Genomic DNA, 19,396 nt, shown 5'->3' on the forward strand with positions numbered 1-19,396 from the left:
GAGAAAAAGCTCATCGCCCCCTTACAGGCGGGGGATGGTAACAAAAAATCATCCCCGGGGTGCAGCCGCCCGGTTCAACACTGTCTGCGGCGGGCAGAAGCTGCGAACAAGACCGCCTACTGGCCGGGCCTAAGGCTCAAGCCCTGAGCCAGACGCTGGGCTCTGGGGTTCCCGGGATGTCCGCTGGCCGGGGTCTGGGCGGGGTGGTAGAGGTCTCCCGGGTGCGGAAGGACAGGGGACGGCAATCACCTGGGAGCCGCAGGGTCCCTGGGCTTGGGACCATCGCCTCCCAACATGGGGAGACAAAATGGCCGCGTGAGGGGAAGGCGAAGCTACTTAAGGGTTCCGCGTCCTCCTAGAACTACAACTCCCAGGATACCCTGGGACGAAGTCGGGAGGTCAAGGAGAGCCCTCGCGCTGGCTATGTGGCGATAGGCCCTATGTCTTCCGCCTCCCAGCGGAAACTGTCGAGAATGCGTTGCTTGCATTCTCGGTCCGCTCCTCCGACCGCGTCGGCAACGGGCCGACGGGAATCATAGTTCTTCGACAACGGAGTTGCCCTTCCCTCGGGCCTTAATTAACTACACTTCCCGGTGCAGTCTCGGCGCCTGCGCACAAGGCCGTGGAGAGTACTACGGCTCCCGGCGTGCCCTGCGACGCGCGCGGTAGCGTGCTGACGTTCTTAGTCCGTCGTGCTGACGTGCAGCGCGGCCCAGGCGGGGTGCGAGTGGCGCAGTCGGAGCCCGCTGCGGCCCCTGAGGAAGCGAGGAGGCGTCTGTGTCGGCTGAGACGGGCGGACCGGGGAGGCAAGGCGGCGACTCCAGGCGCCGAGGGACTCAGGACCTCGAGCGGCGGCGGCGGCAACAGCTCTCCCCCTCGGAAGCGGCGGGCGGAGGCGGCGGCGGCGGGTGAGGGAGCGCGCGAGCCGGGTGGGGGAGGGGCGGCGGCCCCGGCGCTAGGCCAAAGCGCGCGGAGAACGGCTCAGGCCGCCGCGCGCACGCGCGCTGGCCACCCCTAGCTCGTGCGGACGTTCTCGCTTGCCTGCCTTCCCTTCCCCCTCCTCGGGGTTCTTACCGCGCGCGGGTCTTTATTCCTCCTCCCCTCCCCCATGGTAACGGCGCGCGCCGCCGACTGCCCTCGGCCTCGCGCGCGTTCTCGGCGAGGAGGGGGGAGCGCGCGACTCGGCTTCCCGGCTCCCCAGCGCGTGCGGCCGGGAGGCCCTCCTGCAGCTGTCCTTGCCGACATTTTCTCGGCGGGGAGGGGGCGGCGGCGGCGCGCCGGGGGGGGGCGCTCCCGGCTCCTCACCCCTGAGCCTCTCGGTTTGGTCAACCCGTCCCTCCCGGAGGCTTGTGGTCCGGCCTTGAGCCTCCCAGACTACGGGGCGCCGCTCAGCCCCCTCCCTCTCCCTCAAGGCCGAAAATAGGCCCTGGTGGCTCAGCCAGTGCAGAGAAGGCCTTGAACTTAAACGCCCAAGAGATTTAAGACAGTTCGGATGCGTTACTCTCTGTCTTGAAGCGTTAAAAAAGGGAAACGTTTAGGAAAAAAGTCCTTCAGTCTAGGTACGTAGAGGCAGGCCATGTACTGCTTTCTCAGTTTTTCTTTTGTTTCTTTCGCTCCTTCTCTTTCTTTCCTCTTTCCCCGTGTTTTGTTATTTACCAAAAAGTTATGTTAAAGTTAGGGAAGAGGCTGCCAGCCTCAGGAAACGCTGGACTTTGTCTTCATTTGGCGCCCAAGTCTTCTAGTTTTTGGTTTCCTCTCAGACGCCTCTTTAAGATATATTTTGGGTCGAAAAATTGAGAAAGTGTTTTGTGTTTTTTTTCTTCTCCTGAGTGTGTGAGTTTGGATTTCTTCCTGAGCGAGTATTTTCGTTTTCTGGGCTGCCTAGTGTCCACTCAGCTACCACACTGCTCCTGTACTGAGCTTATTGCGCTGTTACTCAGGTCCATTTTTCTGCACACTCCCCACCCCTTTTGGTGCATTTCTCTTCTTAAATACCGTATTATTGGATTTTGAAACTCCTTTCTGCTTAGTTAGTTTGGTACTGTGATGATTTTCCAACAGTAAAAAAACCTCCCTTTCGTCTTTCTTTGCAGCTTGCTTTTGCTTTTTTGCCGCATGCTTGGGTGATGATTTTTTGCATATGCACAGACTGCGAACCCCAGTTTAAGAATCCTTATGTGGTTTTGATGATCTGTGTGTGTTGTTGATACACTTTTTTGTCTATTCGTTCTTAAAATGTTTTGAGCGCCGTCTTGAATGGTGTGTTTGTGGCTTCGTTATTGGCTCATTCCCTATAAGCGTTCCCATCTGTTGTGACTTAATAGATTTTAAAGTGCACGCTTATCATCTACTGGTTTTCCTTCTCCAGGGAGTGGGAGGATTATTGTGTGAGGAGGTATGGAAGTGTGGGTGAATGGTTGAGTTGAAGAATTAATTGCAGATCAGAAGCGTTCTGCAAGGGAAGCAGAAACCAAGTAGGGTATAGAAAGCCAAAGAGGACTTAGGTTTAGAGTGGGGCGGAGAAAAATAACAAAAAAAAAGATAAAAATGGAGGTTGAAGGATTTCATATGCTATAAAGGTTTTCATTTATTTTCATATAGTTCCACTGACTTTTCGTAGATTTAGCTTTATGTGTCACTCCTTTACCCCAGTAGGGATTTTTTTTTTTTTTTCCCTCCAGAGTCTGCAATTGGGATTGAACAGAGTCCCAACCTTAGAGTTGAGGGTTAAGGGGCTCCAAATTGTTAGAGTTGGGCCATTGCCATTTCAGTCAACATCTCTCTCCACTTAGGTGTGGGGAGGGCTTTTAGTACCTTCATCCAGATGTTCCTTCTGGGGGTTTCTAAAATGAAGCCTTCCCTTTTATCCAGTTATATATATTTTTTTTCCCCTCTGCTTTCACTACTTTCTCCCTTTGTTCCTTGGGTTCGTTCCTGGGGTTGTTTCCCTCACACATTTCCCCTGTGAAAACTACCTTTGACAGGATGAGTTGGAGAAAAAAAATATATAGCAGGAGAAAGGAATAGAGTATATTTAGCCAAGAAATTTAATCAGAAAAACTAGGGTTTGAGGGCTCTTCAGAGCCACACCCGGGTTGGGACAGGTTGAGAGGGTAGAAGTTCTGGTGGCAGGTGCAGGATGATGAGTGAGAGGGCGAGGAGGGCTGGAGGAGGAAGCCAGGAAGTGAGGTCCTGGGACTCTTAGGGAAAGCTGATGTAACGAATGTGAGGTACGAAGAGTGGGAGTTTTCTGAGTAAGGGTAGGGGAAGGAATGTAGAGAAGGGGACAGTTGAAACAGGGCAGGCTAGTTTGATGTGTTCAGAGAATTGAGTTGAAAATTAATATTTATCAGGAACTGGTGAGACTTGGGAGCCACACACCACACGAGAAAGCCTGTTGGGAAGGAATCCACGTCAGTTGGGATAGTTAATAGGAAGCGGCCCCTTGTCTGGGAGGTGAGGTGTGAGGGTTATATACAAATCAAGGTTCATGTGTTTCGGATGTTCGTGCTGGCCTTTAGTCTGGGCCACTTGTTTGAATACTTAGGGGCTATTTAGTCGATTTGTATTCATAATTTCAGGGTACTTTCAGGGTAGCATGAAATCTTTAGGTCAATTCTTAGAACAGTCTTTAAACTTGGAATGCAGGCCCTTGGGTGCCACAGATCTTTCTTTGGTGTTTGTTGTGCCCAGTTTGGAGGCCTCAGTTGCCAGGGGTTAGGAGTTAGTTGGGCCAAGGGAGAATAAAAGGACAGTGTGGAGAAATTTGGGATAAATAGTATCTTTGGGGTGGGAAAAGAACGAGCTGCAAACAGGAATGGCTTTCACGCGGTGAGGGAAAAGGTTGTAGGGCTGGGCTGTGATTTCGTGGAAGGAATGCAGAGTGACAAGGATGAAGAAAGGCTTTTCTTGGGAGACCAGGAGGATCATGCAGCTAAAGGTTTAGTGTGGAGTTACATTTTGAAATAGGATTGAAGAAGAGCAGGGATTTGGGTGGTGGTGAGTGGTTAGTTTGGGGCCAGGGGCCTGACCCGTGTCTCCCCGCTCCCCTTCAGGAGCGGTGGTGCCCCCCCCCGGGCACGGGGCCATGTACAACGGGATCGGGCTGCCGACGCCCCGGGGCAGCGGCACCAACGGCTACGTCCAGCGCAACCTGTCCCTGGTGCGGGGCCGCCGGGGTGAGCGGCCTGACTACAAGGGAGAGGAGGAACTGCGGCGCCTGGAGGCTGCCCTGGTGAAGCGGCCTAATCCTGACATCCTGGACCACGAGCGCAAGCGGCGCGTGGAGCTGCGATGCCTCGAGCTGGAGGAGATGATGGAAGAGCAGGGGTGAGGGAGGGCCGGGGGAGAGCCAAGCACTGAGTGAGTGCAGAGCTGGGGGCGTTAGGTGGGATGTAGGGAGCTTAGGGCTGGTTGAAAGAGGCCTGGAGTGGAGTTGCAGGAGGGGAGGAGGTAAAGGATCCTGTGAATTGAAAGGAGTTAAGGGACAGTTCAGTGGGAGGTGAGGAACCTGTGTCTGGAACACGAAAGGGAACCTGAGGGAGTTGGAATTATTTAGCTGGAGGCACATGGGGAAAGAGGGGGGCCATTGAAGAACAAAAATGTGCTTTAAGGGAGTGGTGGGGAAGCAGACAAGGCCAGAGACATGAGTTAGGTAAGCTGATACGTGGTGTTATTGGTAGAGTAAAGGGACAAAAATGGATTTAAGGATTGAGGCCTTGGAGAGTAAGTAGCAAAGGCAGGAGAATAGGAGTTGGAGTTATACCTGGATAGGGGGGATCATGGGTTGGGTAGGGAAGTGCAATTCTGAAGGAGTGCATTCAGAAAAAACAGGCAGAAAACCTTTTAGAGCAGTGGTTTTCAAACTTCAGTGGCGTCCCTTTTATATAATGCATGCTACTTTTGAATCCCAGGAAATGAAAGACCTGTTTTTGTTGAAGTTGAGGAGGAACACCTGGAACCCTGCTTAACTTTCCTCTCTTGGCCTGGAGTGTAGCATGTTTAAAATCCACTGTTCTAGAGGGTATAGTAAGTGGAGGGCAGAAAGATGACAGAAGAGCAGGATTTAGTAGAGGGGCCCTTTGGGTGACAGTGAGTGAAAAGTTACGTGTGCATGGAGAGGAAGGGGGATCCTGCTGGGAATGAGGGAACCTTGAACTAGGGACTGGGGAGAGTCAACTAGTTGAGTTCTAACCCCAAAGGGATTTGTCCTTCAGGTACGAGGAACAGCAAATTCAGGAGAAAGTGGCGACCTTTCGACTCATGTTGCTGGAGAAGGATGTGAACCCTGGGGGCAAGGAGGAGACCCCAGGGCAGAGGCCAGCGTGAGTGTTTTCCTCTCTTGGGTTTTCTCTGGGTTTTATTCTGCTCTGCTTTTGTCTTCTCTGTCCTTACCTTGGACCTTTCTTCCTTCTCTCATCGTCTTTTTCTTCCTGCCTGTCTGGTTCCTGTCTACAATTGTGTGAACATAACTCTGCTTTTTGTTCTCTGTCTCCTTCAGACCTTTGACCTTTTTTTTTTCTAGGGTAACTGAGACTCACCAGTTGGCAGAACTGAACGAGAAGAAGAACGAGCGACTCCGAGCTGCCTTTGGCATTAGTGATTCCTATGTGGATGGCAGCTCTTTTGATCCTCAGCGTCGTGCTCGAGAAGCTAAACAACCAGCTCCTGAGCCTCCCAAACCTTACAGGTACACAAGACCAAGGAGCCAGTGTCAGTTTCTCATCCTAATTCTAAGCATTCTGGGTTTGGTGGTGGTGGTGGTGAGGTATTCTCAAATTCTTGACATCTTGTTTTTCTAAAGTTGAAACGTCTAACAAGATTTGTCTTAGCACCCATTTCTGCCTCTTTTTATCTTTGCTTAGCCTTGTCCGAGAGTCTAGCAGTTCTCGTTCACCAACGCCAAAGCAAAAGAAGAAGAAAAAGAAGAAAGATAGAGGACGGTAAGTTAGTTCGGAAGTTATTCTGGTAGCCAGGAGACCCATCCTGTCATGCTGTCATGTCTTCTCACTGTCTCTCTCTCTCTGGCAGTAGAGAATTCTTTTTTTTTTTTTTTTTAAGGGTTACACTCTTGGCATATGGAAGTTCCCAGGCTAGGGGTCAAATTAAAGCTTCAGCTGCAGGCCTACACCACAGCCACAGCTACTTGGGATCCGAGCCGCATCTGCCACCTATACCACAGCTCATGACAACACCAGATCCTTAATCTGCTGAGCAGAGCCGGGATCGAATCTGCATTCTCATGGATACTAGTCGGGTTTGTTATCACTGAGCCAAGATAGGCACTCTTCTTGTTTCTAGGAATCAGGAGAGAGTTGTCAGAAAAGTCAGGGGAGAGGGAGTTATCCTTCGGGTCTCAGCTGGGAAAAGAAATAGTGTATGCTGCCTCATTGGGGAAGGGTTGGTTGATCCTGCAGCTCTGCAGAACTGGTCAGGAGCATTTTGGATTTGTTGAGGGTTTTTTGTTGTTGCTGTTACCATTTTGAGGTTTCCTGGTATTAGTAGGAGGTACCTACACTTCTTGGAGAATAAGTCCTGGGCTTAGGCCTAGTACATTGGTGATAATTGGAGTTGTTCTGTGTTTCAGAAGCCTTTCTTGAGACAGATTTTAAGTGGGTGAGTGGGCAGGCCAGGGAAGGAGCCACGCGGAATGACTGTTTCTCAACCCCCTCTTCAGCAGGTCGGAGAGCAGCTCTCCTCGACGAGAGAGGAAGAAGAGCTCTAAGAAGAAGAAGCACAGGTATGAGGTGGGAGTACATGGAGTATCAGAGAGGGTTGGTGAGTCCAGGCATAGGCAATGGTTTATGTTTTATGTTTTTGTTTTTGTTTTTTTTTTTCTTTTCCAACAGGTCAGAATCTGAATCCAAGAAAAGGAAGCATAGGTGAGAGCTCTGTGGCATAGGGTACATAGTGGCGCACGGAGCAGCGAGCCATTGTTCGATGGCCTTGCTTACTCACCGAGGGGTTTTTTTCTCCTTGGAATAAAGTTCAATTTCTTGATCTCCTGCTGTCAACTCAGTTCTTTCTCACTTTTCATTTTCTTTCTTTCTTTAAGAATGATTGTCATTTTAAATAACCTTGCCTTATTTCCCAGGTCTCCTACTCCAAAGAGCAAACGTAAATCTAAGGACAAGAAGCGGAAGCGGTGAGTGAGTTTGTGTGAATTAGCGGGGGATTAGAGTAGATGTGTGCCACCTTGGGGATAGGGTTGACTTAGTTATGTCCCCGACTGGTAGAAGCTTGAGAGACAGATGAGGGGACTCTACTGCGGGTGTGACAGCTCAGCACCCTGAGCTGTGGCGGTGGTCTCCCTTCAGGTCTCGAAGTACGACTCCAGCTCCCAAGAGCCGACGGGCCCATCGTTCAACTTCTGCTGACTCTGCTTCCTCTTCTGATACTTCTCGAAGTCGGTAAGGTGTGGTCCAAGAGGCGGGGAGGGAGAGGGACATGTGGGTTAATCAATTTAATATTTATTGAGCGCCCACGGTGTGCTAGGCGCTGCACAGACCATTCGGAAGACACGGTCCCTGCCCTCTAGGAGCTGACAGGCTAAAGCATCAGGATGGACAGACATAAACATTTCCCCTTCTCTTTTTTTTTTTTTGTTTTTGTTTTTGTTTTTTGTTCTTTTGTTCATTTTATTTTATTTTGTTATTTTTTTGTTTTGTTTTGTTCTGATGTATATGGACTGCCAGAATAGGGGGGGTGGTGGTTTGTTCGTGGTGTCTGGGGGAGGAAGGAATCCTTACCCTGGCTTCCTTAATCGGGGAAGGCTTCCTGAAGGAGGTGGGCTCAGAGGTGAGTTGTGAATGAAGTGGGTAGGGAATGGACTGGGTGGAGGGGTTTGGGGGGTCTGGGGGAGGTAAACATGAAGGGGTAGAGGGAGAACATCTTTGGGGATTGATGCTGAGAGGAGAAGGAACGAAGCGAACTGGACTTGAATTTCAGTATGAGTGATTTGAATCTTGTGAATAAGAGATTTCTTGGAAAAGGGTTGTAGTCAGGAAAGGTGGATGGGAGCTGGGGAGGGGGTTTTCCATTCTCCCCTGAACTGATTTCCTTCCTCTTTTCCCATCCTCAATTACCCCCCTCAGGTCTCGAAGTGCTGCAGCAAAAACCCATACAACTACCTTGACTGGCAGAAGCCCTTCCCCTACTTCTGGGCATCGAGGGGAGGGAGATGCGCCTTCCAGGGAACCAGGTACTGCCAACACCGGGCAGCCTAGTAGCTCGGAGCCTTCTGCAAAACAGCCTGGCAGTCCTTATGAGGACAAGGGTAAAGACAAGAAGGAGGTGAGTTCCTGAGTTAATGGATGTGTTCATTGGGTTTCAGGGCTATGGTTTTAGTTAGGATATAGGTATTTGAAGTGAAAGAGAACTGAGAACTCATTAAGAGAAGTGGAATGAGTTTTGTTTTCTGCATGTGTTTCAGTCACTCATCAAGTTCTCTTCCAGATCTGCAAAATCCATTAAATTGTGTCTTTCAGACTTGAGTGGTTATTACTAGGTTTTACATCACTATCCTGTTTGTACATGTACATTGATAGAACTTGAACAAAAGTTTTTTATTGCTTATTAACCTTGCTAGTATCTGTTCGTATGGTTTTTGTTTTTCCTTTTAGGTCCGCAGCATATGGCAGTTCCCAGGCCAGGGGTCATAACGGAGTTGCAGCTGCTGGCCTGTGCCACAGCCACAGCAGCTTGGGATCCAAGCTGCATCTGTGACCTACACCGTAGGTCAGGGCAGCACTGGATCCTTAACCCATTGAATGGGGCCAGGGATTGAACCCGTGTCCTCCTTAGTTGGGTTCATTACTGCTGAGCCGCAATGGGCACTTCTTTAGTGTCTGTTTTTTAAATGCTGGTTGTCGCTCATTCTGTGTTATCCAGAAGTTACTTTTCTAAACTACAAGTTGGGCTGCTTCAGAGACTTAATTTACTTTATATTGCTCTTGCCTTAGCTATATTTAAGGCTGTTATAACTAGGTTGCTTTTCCTGTTTTTCAGTACTTTATCCTAGTCTTTTCATGTTCACGTAAATCATGTTTTCAAACCTTTGTCTTTGTTCTTTTACTTAAATATAGTTATTTTTTTAGCAGTGAAGTGAGTCACTTTGGGAAAGTGTTTTATCTCACCATTTAAAAATACTCTTTGTGCACTCAGCATTTTATGATGGTTGTTGTGAAATGGTAGTAATGGTAGTTAGCTTTCTGTTCTTTGTCTAGGTTATAAAACACTTGAGGTCACAGACTATATCTTTGTTTCTCACTGTTTTTTAAAGTATTTGATTTCTTGTTATTGGATGATGTGACTGCTTGTGGTGAGGAAAAGGACAAGTTGGTATAATGGGGTTTGTAGAGGAAATGTTTCATTGGAAAGGGGGTTGGGATCTTACAGGTGATGGGAAGTTTTGGTGCTTACATATGCCTATCCTTACTCTCTTTTCTACTCTTAGAAATCTGCAGTTCGATCTAGCCCCTCTCCGGAAAGGAGCAGCACAGGGCCTGAACCACCTGCTCCTACTCCGCTCCTTGCTGAGCAACATGGCGGCTCCCCACAACCCCTTGCAACAACCCCCTTAAGTCAGGAGCCAGTGAACCCCCCATCTGAGGCTTCACCAACCCAGGGCCATTCACCACCTAAGTCTCCTGAGAAACCTCCCCATTCATCTTCAGAGAGCTGTCCACCATCCCCTCAACCTACTAAAGTTTCTCGACATGCCAGCTCTTCCCCTGAAAGTCCTAAACCTGTACCAGCTTCTGGGTCCCGCCGAGAGATTTCTTCTTCTCCTACACCTAAAAGTCGCTCACGTGGCCGAGCAAAGCGTGATAAGTCACATTCTCATACTCCTTCTCGTAGGGTGGGGAGGTCTCGTAGCCCTACTACCACTAAGAGGGGGCGATCTCGGTCACGAACCCCTACAAAGAGAGGTCATTCTCGGTCCCGGTCACCTCAGTGGCGTAGGTCCCGGTCTGCACAGAGGTGGGGACGGTCTAGAAGCCCCCAGCGCCGTGGCCGCTCTAGGTCCCCTCAGCGACCAGGCTGGTCCAGGAGCAGAAATGCACAGAGAAGAGGCAGGTCCAGATCAGCAAGACGAGGCAGGTCACACTCTAGATCCCCTGCCACTAGGGGCAGATCTCGTTCTAGAACACCAGCCCGAAGGGGCCGGTCTCGGTCTAGGACACCCACCAGGAGGAGGTCACGATCTAGAACACCCACCAGGCGCAGATCTCGTTCTAGAACACCAGCCCGAAGGGGCCGGTCTCGGTCTAGAACCCCTGCTAGGCGCAGATCTAGGACCCGATCACCAGTACGAAGGAGGTCTCGTAGTAGATCACCAGCCAGGAGAGGTGGCAGGTCACGCTCCAGAACCCCAGCCAGGCGTGGGCGGTCACGCTCCAGAACCCCAGCCAGGCGTGGGCGGTCACGCTCCAGAACCCCAGCTAGAAGAAGTGGTCGGTCTCGCTCTAGAACACCAGCCAGGAGAGGGAGATCTCGGTCTAGGACACCAACAAGAAGAAGGTCGCACAGTAGAAGTCTAGCAAGACGGGGAAGATCTCACTCTAGAACGCCACAAAGAAGAGGCAGGTCTGGCTCATCATCAGAGCGGAAGAACAAATCCAGAACATCTCAGAGAAGGAGCAGGTCCAACTCAAGCCCAGAAATGAAAAAATCACGAGTTTCTTCGAGGCGGAGCAGGTCTCTCTCTTCACCAAGGTCCAAAGCAAAATCTCACTTGTCTTTGAGACGAAGCCTTTCGGGGTCCTCTCCATGCCCTAAACAAAAGTCTCAGACACCACCAAGGCGCAGTCGCTCTGGATCATCCCAGCCTAAAGGTAGAACACCGCTAAGGCGAAGTCGCTCTGGTTCTTCTCTGCCTCCTCATCAGAAGTCTAAAACGCCATCAAGACAAAGTCGTTCCAGTTCATCTCCTCAACCTAAAGTGAAATCTGGAACACCACCGAGGCAGGGGTCCGTAACAAGTCCTCAGGCAAATGAACAATCTGCAACACCACAGAGACGGAGCCATTCTGAGTCATCACCTGACCCTGAGGTGAAGTCCAGGACCCCTTTGAGACATAGCTGCTCTGAGTCTTCTCCTAGAGTGAAATCTAGCTCACCTCCAAGACGGAGCCGATCTGGGTCATCATCTCCACAACCCAAAGTGAAGGCGGTCATGTCACCAGTCCAGAGCCGTTCTGGCTTCTCTTCTCCAAGTCCTAGTAGAGTGACATCTAAAACTCCTCCAAGGCAAAGCAGATCAGAGTCTCCATGCTCCAAGGTAGAGTCTAGATTGTTGCAAAGAAACAGCCGTTCTAGGTCCCCATCTCCAGATACCAAAGTGAAACCGGAAACACCACTGCTGCAAAGTCACTCAGGGTCTACTTCGCCGTGCCCCAAAGCAAAACCCCAAACTCCACCAGGGCATAATCTTCCTGAGTCAAAGTCACCATGTTCCCAAGAGAAGTCTACAGATTCACCAGCACAGAGTTGCTCTGGATCCTTCTCCTTCTGTCCGGGAGTAAAGTCTAGTACACCACCTGGCGAGAGCTATTTCAGTTCATCTTTGCAACAGAAAGGACGGTCTCCATCTTCACCAGATCCCAGATCTGTTACTTCAAGTCCAGAAATGAGACAGAGTCATTCTGAATCTCCATCTCTGCAGAGCAAATCTCAAACATCTCCAAAGGGTGGTCGGTGCAGGTCCCCATCTCCAGTCACTGAGCTGGAACCTCCAACAAGACAAGATAGAAGCGAATTGTCAACAAGTCCTAAGCTGAAATCTGGACTGTCTCCTGAGCAGGTCAGGACCCATTCTGATTCTTCTCCATATCCTGCATTGGACTCTAAGTCTCTTCTGGGGCGGGGTAGATTAGAGTCTTCTGAATCAAAAGAAAAAACTGGCTCAGTCCTTCAGGAGGATGTCACTGCATCATCTCCAAGACCAGGAGACAAACTGAGTTCTCCTTTGGTTCAGGACAGGCCTGAATCTTCACCAGTAATCAGAGACACCCCTGAAACTGCCTCGAGGGAAAGAGGTGGTGTCGGGTCATCTCCAGATACAAAAGACCAGAGTAGTGTGTTAGCTAAGTCAAGCCAAGATGAGGAATCAATGGAGGTGACAGAGAAAGCTGAAGAATCCTCAAGCCAGATCCTGCCCCATTTATCTCCAGAACTTAAAGAAATGGCCAGAAGTAACTTTGAATCATCTCCTGAAATAGAAGGAAGATCTGCTGTCTCTTTGATTCTTGACCAGAGACAGTTGCAGGCTTCTGTGGAAGAAGTCCCTGCGGTAGCCTCAACTTGGAGTGGGCCGCAGTTTTCTCCAGAACGTAAAGAACTGTCTAGCTCCCCTCCCAGGGAGAATAGTTTTGGATCACCTTCAGAATTTAGAAACTCAGGCCCTGTTGCAGAGATGAGCACTGAGTTTTCTCCTGAGGGTAAAGATTTGAATGGACCTTTTCCTAATCAGCTGGAGACAGATCCATCTCTCGACATGAAAGAATCAACAAGGTCCTCCAGACGCAGCAGTTCAGAGTTATCCCCAGATGCGGTGGAAAAAGCAGGAATGTCCTCAAATCAGAGTGTCTCTTCGCCAGTACTTGATGCTGTACCCCGAACACCCTCAAGGGGAAGAAGTAGTTCCACGTCTTCTCCTGAACTGAAAGATGGTTTACCCAGAACCCCTTCACAGAGAAGCCGGTCTGGGTCATCCCCAGGACTGAGAGATGGGTCTGGGACTCCCTCAAGGCACAGTTTATCTGGGTCTTCTCCTGGGATGAAAGATATACCTAGAACACCATCCAGGGGGAGAAGTGAATGTGATTCTTCTCCAGAACCAAAAATTTTGCCTCAGACTCCTAGGCCAAGGAGTCGGTCTCCATCATCCCCAGAGCTCAACAACAAGTGTCTTAGTCCTCAGAGAGAGAGAAGTGGGTCAGAATCATCAGTGGAACAGAAGACTGTGGCTAGGACTCCGCTGGGGCAGAGACGTCGGTCTGGATCTTCTCAAGAACTTGATGGGAAACCCAGTGCTTCCCCTCAGGAGAGGAGTGAATCAGAGTCTTCTCCAGATTCTAAAGCTAAGACACGAATGTCAGTTAGACCAAGGAGTGGCTCTGGATCCTCTCCAGAGGTCGACAGCAAATCTCAGCCTTCTCCTCGGCGTAGTTCATCCCCTGAAGATAAAGATAAGCCGGGGGTGGCACCCAGGGCACAGAGTGGTTCTGATTCTTCTCCCGAACCCAAGGCTCCTGCCCCTCGTGTCCTTCCTAGACGAAGCAGATCAGGTTCATCCAGCAAAGGCAGAGGCCCTTCTCCTGAAGGAAGCAGCAGTTCGGAGTCTTCTCCAGAACACCCACCCAAATCCAGGACTGCTAGAAGAAGCTCTAGGTCATCGCCAGAGCCCAAGACTAAGTCTCGCTCTCCACCTCGCCGCCGCAGCTCTCGATCATCTCCTGAGCTGCCTAGGAAGACCAGGCTCTCCCGTAGAAGCCGCTCAGCCTCATCCTCACCAGAGACCCGCTCTAGAACTCCCCCAAGACGCCGAAGAAGTCCCTCAGTGTCTTCGCCAGAGCCAGCTGAAAAGTCGAGATCCTCACGCCGGCGGCGTTCAGCTTCATCTCCACCCACTAAGACAACTTCAAGGAGAGGCCGTTCTCCTTCACCAAAGCCTCGTGGGCTCCAGAGGTCCCGTTCCCGCTCGAGAAGGGAGAAGACCAGAACAACCCGGCGTCGGGACAGGTCTGGATCTTCTCAGTCAACCTCTCGGAGGAGACAGCGGAGCCGATCGAGGTCTCGGGTTACTCGGCGGCGGAGGGGAGGCTCTGGTTATCATTCAAGGTCTCCTGCCCGGCAGGAGAGTTCCCGAACCTCCTCTCGACGCCGAAGAGGCCGTTCTCGGACACCCCCAACCAGTCGGAAGCGTTCCCGCTCACGCACATCACCAGCCCGGTGGAAGCGCTCCAGGTCTCGAGCCTCTCCAGCCGCTCACCGGAGATCCAGGTCCAGAACACCTCTGGTCAGCCGACGTAGGTCCAGGTCTCGAACATCACCAGTCAGTCGGAGACGGTCAAGGTCCAGGACGTCAGTGACTAGACGAAGATCTCGATCGAGAGCTTCCCCTGTGAGTCGAAGGCGATCCAGGTCCAGAACACCACCGGTAACTCGCCGGCGTTCGAGGTCCAGGACACCTACTCGTCGGCGTTCCCGCTCTAGAACTCCACCAGTGACTCGGAGAAGGTCGAGATCTAGGACTCCACCAGTAACCAGAAGGCGATCTCGAAGCAGAACTTCACCTATCCCTCGCAGAAGGTCGAGATCCAGAACATCCCCAGTCACCCGTAGGAGATCGAGATCTCGCACCTCTCCGGTAACTCGAAGAAGGTCCCGTTCTCGAACCTCTCAGATGACACGCCGTCGATCCAGGTCCCGAACTCCTCCAGCTATTCGTCGCCGCTCTCGGTCTAGAACCCCACTGTTGCCACGCAAGCGTTCTCGAAGCCGCTCCCCACTGGTTATTCGCCGCCGTTCTAGATCCCGTACTCCGCGTGCAGCTCGGGGCAAACGGTCCTTAACAAGATCTCCTCCAGCTATCCGCAGACGATCTGCATCTGGAAGTAGTTCTGATCGTTCTCGTTCTGCTACTCCTCCAGCAACAAGGAATCACTCTGGTTCTCGCACACCTCCGGTAGCTCTCAATAGCTCCAGGATGAGCTGCTTCAGTCGTCCTAGCATGTCACCAACTCCTCTGGACCGCTGTAGATCACCTGGAATGCTTGAACCCCTTGGCAGCTCTAGAACCCCCATGTCTGTCCTACAGCAAGCTGGGGGTTCTATGATGGATGGTCCAGGCCCCCGAATTCCTGATCACCCAAGAGCGTCTGTGCCAGAAAACCATGCGCAGTCTAGGATTGCGCTTGCCCTGACAGCCATCAGTCTTGGCACTGCTCGGCCGCCTCCGTCCATGTCTGCGGCTGGTCTTGCTGCAAGAATGTCCCAGGTTCCAGCTCCAGTGCCTCTCATGAGTCTCAGAACAGCTCCAGCTGCCAACCTTGCCAGCAGGATCCCTGCAGCCTCTGCAGCAGCCATGAACCTGGCCAGCGCCAGGACACCTGCCATCCCAACAGCAGTGAACCTGGCCGACTCAAGAACCCCAGCTGCAGCAGCAGCCATGAACTTGGCCAGCCCCAGAACAGCCGTAGCACCTTCGGCCGTGAACCTGGCTGACCCTCGTACCCCCACAGCCTCAGCCGTGAACCTAGCAGGAGCCAGAACCCCAGCTGCTTTGGCAGCTTTGAGTCTCGCGGGCTCTGGCACACCCCCGACTACTGCAAACTATCCCTCCAGCTCCAGAACGCCCCAGGCTCCAGCCCCTGCAAACCTGGTGGGTCCTAGATCTGCACATGCCGCAGCCGTGAATATTGCCAGCTCAAGAACGCCTCCAGCCTTAGCCCCTGCAAACCTCACTAGTGCTAGAATGGCTCCAGCCTTGTCTGGTGCAAACCTCACCACCCCTCGAGTGCCCCTGTCTGCCTATGAGCGTGTTAGTGGCCGAGCCTCACCACCACTCCTTGACAGGGCCAGGTCCAGAACCCCACCATCAGCACCGAGCCAGTCTAGAATGACATCTGAGCGGGCTCCGTCTCCTGCCTCTAGAATGATCCAGGCTCCCTCACAGCCTGTTCTTTCTCTAGCTCAGGATCGGCCTAGGTCCCCCGTGCCATCGGCTTTTTCTGACCAGTCCCGATCTTTGCTTGCCCAGACCACCCCTATGACGGGGGCTCAGTCGCTTTCCTCTGGGACTGTGGCAAAGACCACGCCCTCTGCGGGTGACCACAATGGCATGCTCTCTGGCTCTGTCTCCGGGGCACCCCACCCGGAGGGTGGGGAACCAGCTGCCTCGTCGGGGGCCCAGCAGCCTTCCGCGTTGGCTGCCCTGCAGCCAGCAAAGGAGCGGCGGAGTTCGTCCTCCTCGTCCTCCTCTAGCTCGTCCTCGTCGTCGTCCTCGTCGTCATCCTCGTCGTCCTCCTCCTCCGGCTCCAGTTCTAGTGACTCGGAGGGCTCTAGCCTTCCCACTCAACCTGAGGTAGCGCTGAAGAGGTGAGGGGCTGTGGGAACTGCACGGGCAGGTTTTGGGGGTGGCTGGTGGGGTCGGGAGGGAGAAGCCCTGTGCAGAGGTTCTTGGCTCCTTGAGGAGGTATGGGGACCCTGACCCTTGAGCTCGGGGTAGAAGAGAATGCGGGGCGGGGGCGATGGTGGGAGGGGCGGGACAGGTGAAAGTCTCCGAAGCTCACTTCTCTAGAGGATAATGATGAGTTTTCCGTCTCTACAGAGGACAGAACTAGAGGAAATGGACTTAATTTTACAGCAGGAGGGATGGCAGTTAGACCTCAAGAGGAACTCCCTGGGCTGGAAGGATCTTCAGAGGTCATCCTATCCCTCTCCCTGCCTCCAGGCAGGCCGGCCCCCCCCCAGCCAACCCGCAAACACACAGGCCTCCCCGAGCTGCAAGCTGCGGGCTGCGGCTCTCCTCTCCGAGGACGACCACCCGGCTCGGCCTCCACACCTGAGCCCAGGGGCCTAATCCTCCATCAGGGACATTCTTGAGGTTTAACCTTGATCCCTTTTGCTGCGGGCCCCAGCCTGTTGCTCGCGTTAGCGGAGGTCACCGGCTCAGGCTTGCAGAGCTCCCGGGGCCGCTCGCAGGCACCCCTCCCCCACTGCCGTTCCTCCAGGCCAAGGAAGGTAGGGTTGGGGCTGGGGCAGCCTGTCTCCTTGTGACACCCTCTTCTCCCACAGGGTCCCCAGCCCCGCCCCAGCCCCGAAGGAGGCTGTTCGAGAGGGCCGTCCTCCAGAACCGACCCCAGCCAAGCGGAAGAGGCGGTCTAGCAGCTCTAGTTCCAGCTCCTCCTCGTCTTCCTCCTCCTCCTCGTCTTCCTCCTCCTCCTCTTCCTCCTCCTCTTCCTCCTCCTCTTCATCGTCCTCTTCCTCCTCTACTTCTTCCTCCCCCTCCCCTGCTAAGCCTGGCCCCCAGGCGTTGCCCAAACCTGCAAGCCCCAAGAAGCCACCCCCTGGCGAGAGGAGGTGAGTGCTGCCTTGCTTGAGGTGGAAGGGGTGGGCCGTGCCCCTGGGTGTGAGATCCCTGCCGGGCTGTCGAACTCGTCTGTGGTGTCTGGTTGTACGGGAGGAGTTGGGTTCTCCTCTCCCTGCTTGTGACTCTGTGGTGCCCTGTTCTGGCAGAGGGCTGCACCATCCGAGTGGGTGCTCAAGCCAGAACGGGGAAGTCCTAGGTTCCTTCCTCTCCCTGCCCCTGACGTGCAGCCTGGTCCCAGGGATTCTAGCCTTTAAGTGTCCCCGTTGCTACTGCCAGGGCTCTGGTCTGGCCACCGTCATCTTCTCCCGACTCTATCCACAGCCTCTTCCCTGTCTCCCTGCCTCCACGCCATTCTCTTCCACATGTAGCCAGAGGGATCTTTGTAAAAGCACATCTGGTTACTCCCTTCACTCCACAAATCCTTCCGGGACGCCCTGTGGCCTGCAGGATAAAGCCCCACCTCTGCGGGAATGGCGTGTGAGGCTCTGCACCAACTGGCCTTGCCTGCCCTGTGTTCTCCTCTCCTGCCCGCCCCCACACATGCCCTGTGCTCCAGCCACACTCGGCGCCTTGCAGTCTAAGGAGAACCCCATGCCTTTGGACATGCTGTTCCTCCTGCCTGGAATTCCCTTGTCCGCCTGGTGAACTCCTCGTTCTGCAAGACTCTGCTCAAACAGCACCTTCAAGAAGACTGCCCTGCCCCTCCCCTTCCCTCCCCTGCCCCGTGGCTCCCTGTCCTGGGTCCCGAGACCCGCGTACACCGGTCCTGCGGGGCTGCTTCCCACACATGGGGCCAAGCGACCCTCTCTTGGCCTCCCTTCACCATCAGACTGAGCCCCTCCAAGGGCAGGGACTGTCTTTATCTTTGCCTCCCCCGCTGCACCCCGTGCCCTGCCTGTTGGGCACTCGGATGGTGTGTGGGCGGATGGGTGAGTGAGCGGATGGAGGTGGGTCTGAGGTTGGTCCCATGTGGTGTGAGGTTTGGTGGTCAGGACCTGGGGGGGGTGGTCCTGAGTGCTGGCTGGTGGGTGTGGGAGAGTGTGGCACTATGGGGACCTCCTCTGACCCCCAGGTCTCGCAGCCCCCGGAAGCCAATAGACTCCCTGCGGGACTCTAGGTCCCTCAGCTACTCACCTGCAGAGCGCCGCCGCCCCTCACCCCAGACGGCGCCGTGGGACCAGCAGAGGTATGGCCGCTACCGGTTCTGCAAGGTGGAGGGGGTTGGCCTTGTCCCCTGTCTGGTCTCATGTCTGTCCTTCATTGCAGCAGCAGCGAACGGGGTTCCCGGAAAGGCCAGCGTGGGGACAGCCGCTCCCCAGGCCACAAGCGCAGGAAGGAGACACCCAGCCCCCGCTCCGCGAGGCACCGCTCCTCCAGGTGGGTGTCTGGGGCCGCGCTCCCTTCTGAGAGCGCCGGGGCCGCCTGGGGTGCCCTGTGTCTGCATTGATGGTTTTTCTCTTTCAGGTCTCCATGAATCTTGTGGTGGGGAACACCCCCACCACACCCCAAATTCTGGAGCCGCAGGGAGTGCCCCCCTTTCTCCCGGACAGAGCTGTGGGAGGGCCCTTCTCTTCCTCACTCCCCCCCCCCTTTTACCCTGGCAGCATCCTTGGGGGGAGGACTCCCTTCTTTCTCTCCCTCTTCCTTTTTGTTTGTTCCTGTGAAATGTTAAATCTCTGTGAGTTTTTCCTGGTTCACATGTTTTAGGGGGTTGGGGTGGGTGGGAATGAGAATGGGAGTTGTGGGAGGGGAGCAGACAGTTTGGGGCTCCCAGGTCTTGAGTCAGAAAGGACCTGGGAGGCACTGCCCCCCCTTTAACCCCCAAGTTCCTGGGGGGGGATGATGGTTGGGACCTGGGAACCTGTGCGAGGTGTTTCTGGAAGGAAGGGGCAGCAGGAGTTGAAATGAGTTGGCTCCTCCTGGCTCCCCAGTGAGGTGGTGACGCCCTCCCCCCAACTTTTCACGTTTCTTAAAGGCATTTTTGGTTTTTTAAAATCTGTACAGCAAGAGCAACTTTTTCTGTCAAATAAAAATGAGAAATGCAGGAAGTGGGCATATAGAGCGTTTATTAAGGGCGGGAGAAGAGCTCTTTGTACAGCCCCGCCCTTGCCCAGGACACCATAGACCGTGGGGCCCCCCTGGGGGGGGGTGGTTCTGCATCAAACTATGCCAGGAGAGGGGCGCCTCGGAGGAAGTGGTGCCCCAAAGCTTTTGTCCCCAGGCTCTGGGTTCCTTTCTTCCCATGGCCTTCAGGAGGCTAGGCTGTGGGTTTCGGATGGATAGCTCGACTCGAGCTGGTGG

At 53.5% G+C, this 19,396-nt stretch overlaps 1 protein-coding gene across 5 annotated transcripts; it reads left to right on the plus strand.

The window, feature by feature from the left end:
• Window positions 676-19,143, plus strand: SRRM2 (serine/arginine repetitive matrix 2). 5 transcript variants are annotated; one of them, XM_005662196.3, is made up of 15 exons: window positions 676-908; window positions 4,056-4,329; window positions 5,217-5,324; window positions 5,525-5,689; window positions 5,865-5,942; window positions 6,677-6,739; window positions 6,849-6,881; window positions 7,094-7,144; window positions 7,317-7,409; window positions 8,094-8,292; window positions 9,455-16,101; window positions 16,801-17,085; window positions 18,168-18,281; window positions 18,365-18,472; window positions 18,560-19,131. In XM_005662196.3, the coding sequence occupies exons 2-15, from the start codon at window positions 4,088-4,090 to the stop codon at window positions 18,567-18,569; spliced, it is 8,196 nt and encodes a 2,731-aa protein (XP_005662253.1). In that variant the 5' UTR covers window positions 676-908; window positions 4,056-4,087; the 3' UTR covers window positions 18,570-19,131.

The sequence above is a fragment of the Sus scrofa genome, chromosome 3 (assembly GCF_000003025.6).
Source record: "Sus scrofa isolate TJ Tabasco breed Duroc chromosome 3, Sscrofa11.1, whole genome shotgun sequence".
Classification (NCBI taxonomy): domain Eukaryota; kingdom Metazoa; phylum Chordata; class Mammalia; order Artiodactyla; family Suidae; genus Sus; species Sus scrofa.

What these genes read in the sequence shown, in the direction of transcription:
- SRRM2 (XM_021085637.1), top strand. Translation starts at nt 4,088, where the DNA reads ATGTACAACGGGATCGGGCTGCCGACGCCCCGGGGCAGCGGCACCAAC. An exon ending in AAGAAGAAAGATAGAGGACG is followed by an intron (nt 5,943 to 6,676) that starts GTAAGTTAGTTC and finishes CCCCCTCTTCAG; the next exon opens with CAGGTCGGAGAGCAGCTCTC. An exon ending in TCCAAGAAAAGGAAGCATAG is followed by an intron (nt 6,882 to 7,093) that starts GTGAGAGCTCTG and finishes CTTATTTCCCAG; the next exon opens with GTCTCCTACTCCAAAGAGCA.